The following is an 11583-nucleotide window of genomic DNA, read 5'->3' on the forward strand; positions in this document are numbered from 1 at the left end:
ATGACCAATTTTCAGCTTCAGCCGCTCCCAACAACCAATGATATAAACTGTACTTATGATGGTTAACATCTCTACAAGAGTATAACCTTCATCAATAATTAAGCCTATCTAATGGACCTCTGAGCCATAGAAACCTGTAGTTGTTGTTTATGACAGAACGTGTTGCTTATGACAGAAATGTGATATCATAAAGTGTAAACATATCAGGAATTATGACAATGTGCTTTGTTTTACCTTTATGAAGTGTGTACTTCATGAAAGTGTAACTTTTGGGTGAGTTAAGGTGTGTTAAACAGAATCTACCGAATAGAGAGAAGGTTAAATTCAGTAATTAATTTCCTTTAAGAACTTCAACTTGAAGAATAAATATTTGTTTTTATTTAAAATTTCCATAAGTTCTACACATTTCTTTAGCATATTTTAAATATTAAAGGGTTTCATTTACCTTTACTTTTTCTCAGAGCCATCACAAAAACAAAAGAAAACAAAAAAATAGAGGGTTATATTTTCCATGGTGATTTAAGTGAAACAATAACTTGAGGAACCTTTCTTTTTCATTTTATCAGTTCACACCAATCTTCACATTTATGAGAGAATGGTCTTTCTTAATTTGCATTCACTGAGTATAAATCATCCTCAGCAACCTAGGTGTAACGTGGGGAAGATGTTTGCCATTGGACTGAACGTTAGCAACCCTGTCATTTGAAAAGTGTCTCTCTGGTTTTGTTTTGGAGGAGTATGTCAAGATTTTAAAAGGCAGTTACAGGCTGTACATTTCTATGAGAGAATAATAGATCATACTTCAAAATAACTAACTGGTCATTTCACTGGGGTCACCATATTTCACTTATGGTAGGATTTATCAACTAAAAAACACTAATGACAGACAACTTTTATGACATTCCATTAATATTGTCAATCAAATAAATTGAAATTTTAGGTCAATACTGTACCTAAGACAAAAACTATCCACTTAAAATTTCTAGTGATGAAGTTCTCTCTGTTATGAGAATTTAAAGCCTCATCTGGTCACATGTAAAAGACATGATCATATTCAAATTGTAAGCATCACAAAGCTTAAGTCCCTGAAATACGACCCCTCAAAATGCCAATTCATATAATATAATACCCTGGGATACTAAAAGAGGAGGGTGACAAGAGACATGAAAGGAGAAAGGGTGGGATACTAGAAGGTGCCACCATAGCAATTTCTGTGATACCTGTGTGGTGTTCCAGCAGAGAACAGACTGAGAAAGGCAATGATAGGAAGAAGCCAAGGAGCCATTTTTCTTTGGATGTTGCTTTAAAGGTTCGTCCTCTTGACACTGATGTCCTGGTTCCCATTCCATTATCTTATTTGATACTGAATTAAACATCATCAGTGAACTCCTTCTGACCAGAATTAACAACCTCTACTTTTTTCTCATCCTTTATTCTGAGTCATTTGACCCCAGGGGGCTTTTAATGTACTCACTTTTAACTGCCTTATTTACCTCCCCCTTTATCATCTTAATGCAGCCACTCACCAGGCCTTAACTTTGAATGGTATAAAACTATTAGTATCATCAGGAAACTTTCCCCTTTCCTCTTATTCCCATGTGTGGAGCAATGCAAGGTTCCATCCATTTAGCATGCGTACAGCCTACCCCACTAATGTAGGTACCTAATTGAACATAGTTATGTTGAGGTCTTTTCTTTGTGTTAATCTGCACACAGTCTCAGTCTCTATAGGTATAGATTGTCCTTGCTAAATAGAAGCATAAATATTTAAAATGAAATTTCATTTCTTCTACTTAGGAGGCTGAAGCATGAGGATTGCAAGTTCAAGGAAAGCCTGGCTAACTTAGCGAGATTGTTTCAAAAAGAAGGAAGAAAGGGAGGATGGAAGGAATGGAGGGAAGAAGGGATGGGGCTAAAAATAATTTAAATATCTATTTTTGACTCAGAACTGTGCTCGAATTATGCTGTTGCTCAGAATTAACTTTTATAGATCACAAAAGCATTCTGAACCCAACATTTTTCATCTTTAAAAGGTAAATATAATAATACCACCCTAAAATGAAATAAAATGGCAAATATATGTATATATACTGTATATAAATACAGCATACAGTGACCCACAATAGTGATTTCTTCCTATTTTTAATATCTCTTACATCATCCACTCTCTTAACATAATGTTGAACTCAGTTTCTATGTTTTGATTGGTGGGTTAAAATTTTACTAGGCTAGTCAAAATAAACCCTCTACCATATCCTTTCAATTTGGTAAATTTGAAGAGCATTTATTTCAATAATTACTTATATTCTAATATTTCTATTTTTAAAGAAAGTGTTAATGCCAGGAAAATAATATGCAGAATATTCTTTATGTTTCTTTTAAAAATTAAGAGTTATGCAAAATGTTATTTAAAATAGTCTATAATATAAAAAGTATAGCATCTGATTTGTGTGTGACAGTTCATTTATGTGCTATTTCATTTGGTCTTTATTATACTTGTGCACCTAAAAGACTTATAGATGGTAAAATTTGCCGAGGGTATATGGTCACAATAAAGAAAATGGAAGGAGTCAAGGACTTTATGAATATAAAATCTGACACCCTGGTATAAAATTCTAAACATTGTACATTTTTTCTATAAAACTACAAGAATTTACAGTTAATGCATGAATGACATCCACAGTGAAATAGAAGTGCTCCTTAACCCCAAAGCATCCAGGTTCTGATCAGTAATGTGGAGATCATTATTTATAACAGGACTTACTGGTAAAGAGAAAAGAGTGAAACCTTAGACTGGCACTCAGCTGTGACTAAGGCGGGTTTATTTCTGATTCCGGAGGCCCAGAGTGGAAGTCATGCGGTGATTCAGAGCATTGTGATGGGCCAGCTGTCCATGGTCAAAGCTCTCCTCCTTGTGGTCAGGCCCCACCCTCCCAGAGGGGAGACTCACTGGAGCCTACACGTCATGCATTCACGGATACACCTGACACAGTTTCAATGCTAATGAGAGGGGAACATGCATTTAATTTACCTTCACTACTACTTTGAAGACAGTCTTCATCAATTCCCAGAGCACATATGAAATGCCATACTGTGTCCAGTTAGTGACTGTTCCATTAGTATTCTGTATTACCTGTATTATAGTTATCCAGTATCTTGTCTATTATTTTTCTATATTATGAGAACATTATGGTCATGGACTACTACATTCATCATTTCACCAGCCTAGAGAAAATTGTTTGCTACATAACAGATGCTTAAAAAGTGTTCACTGAGTGAATCTACAAAGTGAAGTTATTAATCTATGATCCATCTTAAATGCTTGTGAGAAAAATAAGCTTTTGTTTAACATCGATGAAAGCAACAGTTCACAAATTTGAGGAGTAGTCTTTAAGATTCAAGTCACAGATTTTTGCCAATGTAGCTTGTGGTCTACAAATAGTATCATTTTAAAGCCTTGAACTGAAGGACTCAATTTTTCCTTCAATATTGTGAATGATATTTATATGAAACATGGCCACTCCATGCATAAAACCTTCCAATTGTTCTTTATTATTACATACTTAAAGGGAAATAATAAGCATATTTTTATTTCAGTATCTGGATCCTGACCTGCACGACAGAGAGGTGGAGTATTATTTTATATCTAGAATGGAAAGTCAGGAGTCTTACGAAACGTGTCGCAGTTGCTTCCATGGAATATTGTCAGACCAATAGGAGATTGGGAAGAACTTTTATGGACCGTATAAATATTTTGAGCTGCAGGCATCATTACCAGCTGATATTTTGTGTCCTCAGGACCAGCTGTTCAGGAGCACCCCGGACCGGAGCCAGGCACAGTTGAGAGTGATCTAACTAAAGATTGCCGCAGGCTCTTCTGCAGCGATGTCGGTGTTAGAAGAAAGCCGACCATTTGCTCAACAATTATCCAATGTCTACTTCACGATACTTTCACTTTTCTGTTTTAAGCTTTTTGTGAAGATCAGTCTTGCCATCCTCAGCCATTTCTACATTGTGAAAGGCAACCGCAAGGAAGCAGCGAGGATAGCAACTGAATTTTATGGAATAACCCAAGGACAAGGTATGTTCGTGATCAGACGCTTCTCTTTTGAACTGAGCTTGTCATTTTGATCTGTGGGGCAATAAAATAGTCACATATTTTCTTTTAAAGTGAATATTTTGTGGATTTCTATTAAGGAAAATACTTGTACCTCACTTAGTTGCTTCATGAAAACAGAAAATTGCTTTTCCCTGTAAACATTTGGCTTAAAAATCAAGGTATTATGGCAAATTAATTAATGAAAATATACTATTTTTTATGAATAAACATTTAAATCTTAAGCATTTCATTTGCCAAATCATGGTTTTAGAGATTAGTTTTATAGATAACTGATTGTATTTCAATTGTCCTTTAACATGTACTAGTATTATATCATTGTAAAACAAACATTTAACTATACGTAAACTAATTTTTATGAAAATAGAAGACTGAAAGATTTTATTGCACATAATTTTACAACCTAATTCTAAAATAAACCACAGAAATGAAGATTTATGGCATGTGTGTTACTAACAGGATTGCTATTATTTACTCAGTTTGTGAAAAATCAATTATAAAAGGAAAGGAACAGAAATTCACTAATTTCACATGTGTTCAGCCAAGTGCATCTGTATTTCTTAGAAGAAAATGAAGTATGAAAATTAAAACCAATAATATGCATCATAGACTTCAAAGTTTATAATGCCATTTACATTTTATTGGACCAATATTTTATATAGTAAAAATGATTCAGTTGTTGGGGTTCAAAGTGACATCTTAATTTCTTATAGTCTTTCAACTCCTTTCTTATTTGATATGGATCAGGGTATGTGTGAACATTGTACAGCCCAAATGCTTCTAAAGCAATTTAAATTTTCAGGATCAAAATGCAGTACCACACAACTAAGAAGTGGCAATTTTTAAAAAAGAGCACTCCGAATAGAAAGTTCGCCTTCTTAAAATCTATTTTCCCGTATTTTCTGATCTGTGACATAATTAATGTCAAAATCTAAGTTATTCTATTGATAAAATGAAAGCTGAGCAGAAAATCTTTTATCACACGTGAAGTAGATAAAATACTTTTTTCTGTAGAAAAGTGCAGAATTTCTGTACACACTCAAAGCAAGGACTATTTAAATACCAGCATGAGATTTTTCTAAGGAGTATGAAATCCGGAGCCAGTGGGCCCTATCCAGTCCTTCATCTGCTCACCTTTGCTTCAGAGCAGGAACACTGGGTTTAAATGTAATATCTTTACTACTGTGTGATCCAACTAAACATTTTAAAAAATCATTCAACAAATATATAAAATTAGATTGGAAAACAGGTAATAAGATCATAAGGCCGTAAAATTTATTCTCATGAGCAGACTATGGCTCTTTACTTCATAGTCAGATCTTGTCTATAGATTATGAAAATTGCCTTAGGTAAAGCTATGAAATATTGGCTAAAAGGGGATACATTTTTGTGTTAACCAAGACTTTAGAGGATGCTATGGAAGCTCCTTTTTGTAACTATTCACAAATAAAAGGAGAGAGTGGGTGAAGGGATAACTTGTCATTAAAGAGCTTTTGCTAGTGTGCAAGAGGCTTTGGGTTCCATCCCCAGCACAGTTCCAAAAAAACCAAAAAAGCCACAAAGCCATTCCCTCTTTAGCATAATCTCGTCATGCTTATGCAAGAAATTCATGGAAATACATGAAACAGCTGCCATCATCATGTGCACTCTTATAATTCTATTTTAGGCTATGTTAGAACTCTAGAATTTTGTTCCAAGGGAAGGAAAGAGGGAAATTAATACTCACTAATACAAAATGCATTTCATAGAACTGTGCAATGGGAACAAAGTTTTTAACAGTTTAGTGTTTTCCTAGTATTAGGGCTATTTAACAAAATTCTCTTTCCCAATATCCTCACATTAATCTATATATTTAAGAATAGAATATACAACTATAGTTTTTTCAGTATAATCATAAATTAGCACCTAATTTTACAAAGAATAAATCAAGTACCTCACAAAAAACTCTTAATCCCTTGTTAAAAGATAATTCTTTCCTACCCAAGAAATTATTTTCTCACTTATCTGTTCTCTTTTTCCTCTCACTATAATTAAATTATTTTATTTCTTTTTATCTATAAACCAACTAATCAGGCTTAATTATCTTTGTTGAATTCACCAGTTTCCTCCTTCCTTGGAAAGATTATCACCTTCATCTCACTTTAAATTAGGTTTCTCATTCCTGCTTTCAAGGCTTAGGCAGATTGCACCTCAACTTTTCTGACATGGAGTTGCCAAATTCCATGAAATAAGAGATGATGTGTCTGTTTTTCATGGCTTTCATAATCACAGAAGACCCTGTTGAGAACATTCTGGATGCCCTCCCCACGAACAGTAGTACTTTGATAGGAAGTACAACAATCACTTGGTTTTCCTTGACAGTAATGCAGATCAGCTCATTGTATGAGCTTAGCATAAGGTAGTTTTAAAAAGCACTTTCCAGACAAGCTTAGACCTAGGTAGTATACACCAGATGAAGCTAGGTGGTAATTAAAATAGCCTAAATTACTTCCGTGATCCTTCTGTGAACTTTTCAAATCTATATTTTCATCTCTGAAGACTTGTCAGCACTACCATATTTTTTTACTATGCTTTTCTATTTAACTATCTCCTATGCCATTCTTGCTGTTAGATATCCTGAATGTTAAATATCCTATATTGACTCTATATATTAGAGTTCTAATCTATTTTTAAAGGAGGAACTATGCTTTAAGATTAATCTAACAGAATTGGAAGGTATTTTCAACTGTGACATTAAACAGTTCAAAATGAGAACACATTTGGATGCAGAGAAGTATATTAATTTGGAAAAATCATTCCAAAGGCTTAGAAGAAGCCATGAACTACTAAGATCTCATGGATGAAGGACACATCAAGGGGAAGTTTCAGTCTTCTGTTATGGACACTGCTTTGCAACATCTATGTTGGACCCTAGAGAAGCTCAGCAGATTTTCCTTCAAGTATATAGAGTCAGTTCTAAGTATCTTAAGGCAACGAATATACAGGATATAAGGAAAGCAAAATATATTATTCTTATCCTTGAGCAATTTATATTCTAATTGAGAAGGTGGAATGTCCATATACAATGACCACTTTCAGATATACTGAGTGCCAAATAAATCTAAAAAATGAAATGGTGAGTTTCAGGTTCAGACTTTCAGAAATAACTTCATGGAGGAGAAATGTACTTAAGGTAGATTTATATAGTTGTAATCTTTGGAGTTAGACAGTGGGAGAGGTTTGGAGTAGGTAGACCACTTAGGTCTTATTCTAAGAAGATTAGGATCTAGACTGCTTTGGTGGTGATTCTGTGAAAAAAAAAAATAGAACTACACAAAAAATAAGGAAAAGAACAACGAATGAATCTGATTAGCTACACAGCCCCAATAGTTCCTAGCCAAGGCCACCTTTGAGAGGTGGACCCTTGCTGCCTGGCGAGGCCTGTGGGTCACCTATCTCTACTGAGAAATAGTAAGGTAAATCAGGAAGTTGTAGGCTAAAATCTGATTTCTAGGACTAGGATTTGATTTATTTAGTTTCTCTTTTTGCTTTCTTTTCCTTTTAGAATAGCCAGATAGACTTTGATTGTGCTTTTGCTTCTCACTGTTAAAAAAAAATGTGCTGGATTGCCCTCCAGGGTGTTTTAGTCCACCTGACATTGTTTTAGCACTTATTTTATATTAGTATATCTGCATCGTAGTATCCATCTTCATTGTTGTTCTGTGCTCTTTGAGTTGTAACACTTCTGAGATATGAATTTGCTACAGTTCTACTGATATATCAGGTTGAAGACCCTGCAAAGTTATGGATCAAATATGAGACTGTGACAACTTCTCAAGGCATTGTGTTCTCTTGATACTGCTCGAGAAGTAACTGGTGGCATTCAGTTTCATGAGGTACTTCTTTCATGGTGGAGACTTCATGTGAAATAGACAATTATCTGGTGAAATTCTTCTGCAAATTTGGCGTAAGTGTTGCCAACAAGCACTCAGCTATTATTTTTGTGCTTGTCACATCTACCCTTGACCCCTGGAAATAGAATACGATGTAAACGTGCCAGCTTAAGTCAAATACAGAATAATTTATCACTTTGGAGAATGGTGTGACCAGGCTAGGAAAAGCACCAATAATTTGATATAACATCTTTTATTTTCCTCCATCATTGAAATCCATCTTCAATTTAAAACAAACTTGGAAGGCAATTAACTTTACAGCTCACGCCAGCAATGGTAACAGTGATCTTTGTTACATCATTACATCTGATTTTGGGGGCTGCTGTGTAGATTCTCCATGAGATTAGTTATATTAGGATCATTTCTCAAAATTTTAGCAATGAAAAATTTCAGAAGGCAATAGAAGCCTCTGTAGGCTACTTAGCATTCATTGTATAAATACATAAAATATCCTGAACCTATTTTAAATATACTTTCCTTACTTAGGTGCAGTAAGTCTATATAAGAATAATTGAAACCAATAGAACTACTTTTGTATAACAAAGAGCCATCATGTTAAACTCAAAATTGCTACCAAAATGTCTTTTTAAAGGAAGCTACAATTTGTCCAAGCTTTATTATTTTCAGAACTGCTAGAGCCTTTTTTGGAAGCAATTATTGTATCCTATGAATTAAAAGTGAAACTCGAGAAAGAATTTCCATGCTTAGAAATAACTTTGTCAAATTTTAATATATTTTTACCTTTATTTTTCTATATTTGAGAAATGCATGAATATTTTGATTCAAATAACGTAGTCGGTGGTATTTTATGATCCCTTTTTCTAGGAATATTATTTCTAGGAACATATTTTGTTTCTGTCACTCAAATACCTGCTCATGTTGTTTTACAAAATATACAATGATCACACACGTATTTTCAATCACAAGCAGTGGGTTACGCCTTAAAGATAACATGTACTGAAAACCACAGTTTGTTTCTTTAAAGGGTGTAATGCTTAGTGGAAGTGAGACGGCTAACTAAGAAATTTTTTATTTTTATTTTAAAAAGGAAAATGCTATTTTAGAAGATTTAAAGAAGGTGCTTTGGGAGTACAGAAAGGAGTATAGATCTGAGACTATTTCTGCCTAGGTTATATAACTTAAATAAAAGTTGTGCTAATGATATACATGTATTCCCCACAACTGTTCATGTATTCTTATAATACACAAAAGACTTCCCAATTGCTTGTGTTCAGTCCTAATTTTTTTCACTTTTCCACCAGTTATTTCGAAGTCACATATCTCTCGCCTAAAGCTTTATATAAGACTTAGAGTTTTATTGTTAAAAAGAATTTATTTTTTGGAAAAGGACAAATATGCTCATTACATAGCTACCAAAGTTTTAGAAAAAAATGATAAATATTTTGGTACCTATTCAAAATAAATTTTGTGTGTTATGATAGATGACCTCAACATAGTCTGCTCTCTTAAAATTTTTACATAATAAGGATAGTAAAAGAGTAAACACTGTCATAAAATATAGTTTCTCACATTAAAGTGGAAAAGAAACCAAGCTGAATATGCAGAAGAAAAATCTGGAATGTGAAATTAATGAGAACTGGTTCATCTGGAGCAAAGGTTGAAGCATAAATATTAAAGATAAAGATATACAATTCATTATGGTCAGAGTCAAAAGTAGATGGTTAGACTGGGGATTTAGCTCAGCAGCACAGTACCTGGCTGGCAAGTGCAACGTCGTGAGTTCAATTCCCAATACCAGAAAAAAAAAAAAAAAAAAAAAAAACACAAAAAAGATGGTTCTATTAGGCGTGATCTAATGTCTTTACTGAGTTCAGCATATGAAAGAATCATTAATGGTGGAAATAATTACTACCCTAAGTATTTTATAAAATCCTTTGTGTAATGATTTAATGCATCATTACATACATTTCATGAATTATATGTCAGAGAAGATGGAATACGTCCTTGACATCAGCTCAGGGATGTACCAGCTCCGACAGGTTCCACAGATTACATGAACCACATTTCAGTGAAAGAAAAACTATGTCATTGAAAGCAAGTGGAGTATTTAAGCCATCTCTTCATTCAAAGTTAGGGGTGGGCAAGGAAGAAAGGAAAAGAAAGAGAAGGAAGGAAAGAAAAAGAGAAGGAAGGAAGGGAGTGAGAAGGGAGGGAGGAAGGACACTAGTCTACTTACTGGCTATGCAAAACTATTGGCATTTCTTCTTTAGCAGCTGCATAGAGAACAAACATTCATTCTTTCCAGCATTTTCTCAGCAAAGTTATAGAACAGACCATAGACTTTTTAGATCGGGAATACTTACATAATAACAAATCAGAAAGGGAGAGGTAAAAGGGCCTCAGAAATTGATAAATTGTTAGTGCTGAAAGAATTTCACAAGGGATGAGGAAACAAGTCTACTTTGTGAAATCTAGGCTAAGGGAAAACATATTAGAATAATATTTTTTTAACCCTAAAAGCCCTATTAATTTCCGTGGGGTAGGATTTTGAAAATCTCTCTCCTAAATTGATTTAAGAATTCTATAGAAGAATATTAGGAACTGAAAAGCTTGGATGGAATGAGAGGACAAAGTTCTCATCAGCTCCTGTCATTTCTTCAAATAGAGAAACTGCCTTCATGAATCTTCCTAAGTTGAGCTTTACAAGCAAGTTTTATAAAAGAAAGGCATAAAATACTGTTTTAAACAACACTGTCCCCATTTGTTTAAGATATTGCCCCAAATATGTCCATCACTACAGAACCAAACCATCCTTTGATGTGAGTCATAATTGAACATCATTTCTACATTCTTTCCTAGGGATTAGAGCAACAGTCAACAGGTGGGACCCGCCAGGAATGTGCATAAGTATGTGAAATGACACGAGGGCAGCCTTTCTCCATTAGGGCAGCTAAAATTTCCATGCCACCATTACCTAGTGAGTAAAATAGAAACTTTCAGAAATACACATACTCTTTCCAGAAGGCTTATAGTCTTAAACTATGCACAGAGTACAAACAAACTGAAATTTGACATTGAAGTGCCAGTCGCATTCTTAAGTAGAAGCCCTGGCTCAGAGAAATGAAAACTGACAATGATAAAATTAAAGTGAAGCCTTATCCATTGATAGTCTGCTCTCCATCACCAAAACTCTGCGAAGTCCTTTGTTATTGGAGCAAATCAAGCCCGGCTGACAAAGTGGGAAAGAATGCCATGCTTCTACAGGGGGCACAAACACTATGCTAGCAGAGAATTATAGCCTAGGAGCCATAATGACTGTGAATCAACTCCTCAGTAAAAACCAAAAGCATCTCTGATGAACCACTGAGGAGACTTACCGGGCCCTTGTGTTTTCCAAAGACTACTTCACTCACTAGAGAAATGATTATGTCTCTTGTCCATCAAGTCAAAGCAAAAAGTAAGTTTTAGAATGAAATAACAAAACAAATATATTCCTGAATTTAGAAGCTCTTGTGTCTGTGACCCAGAATGGCAAATTTGGAAAAAGAGAACTTGCCATCTCTTTTTGAGTTT

General features: G+C 34.4%; 1 protein-coding gene across 1 annotated transcript in view; it reads left to right on the top strand.

The window, feature by feature from the left end:
* The first annotated feature begins 3790 nt into the window (after positions 1-3790).
* Positions 3791-11583, top strand: part of Asb5 (ankyrin repeat and SOCS box containing 5) — a 39263-nt gene continuing 31470 nt past the window's right edge. Inside the window, exon 1 of the mRNA XM_005373516.1 lies at positions 3791-4081. Coding sequence (XP_005373573.1) covers positions 3886-4081 — 196 coding nt within the window. The 5' untranslated portion in view covers positions 3791-3885. The remainder of the gene's footprint in view (positions 4082-11583) is intronic.

The sequence above is a fragment of the Chinchilla lanigera genome, unplaced genomic scaffold (assembly GCF_000276665.1).
Source record: "Chinchilla lanigera isolate Chin_1 unplaced genomic scaffold, ChiLan1.0 scaffold00002, whole genome shotgun sequence".
Taxonomy (NCBI): Eukaryota; Metazoa; Chordata; class Mammalia; order Rodentia; family Chinchillidae; genus Chinchilla; species Chinchilla lanigera.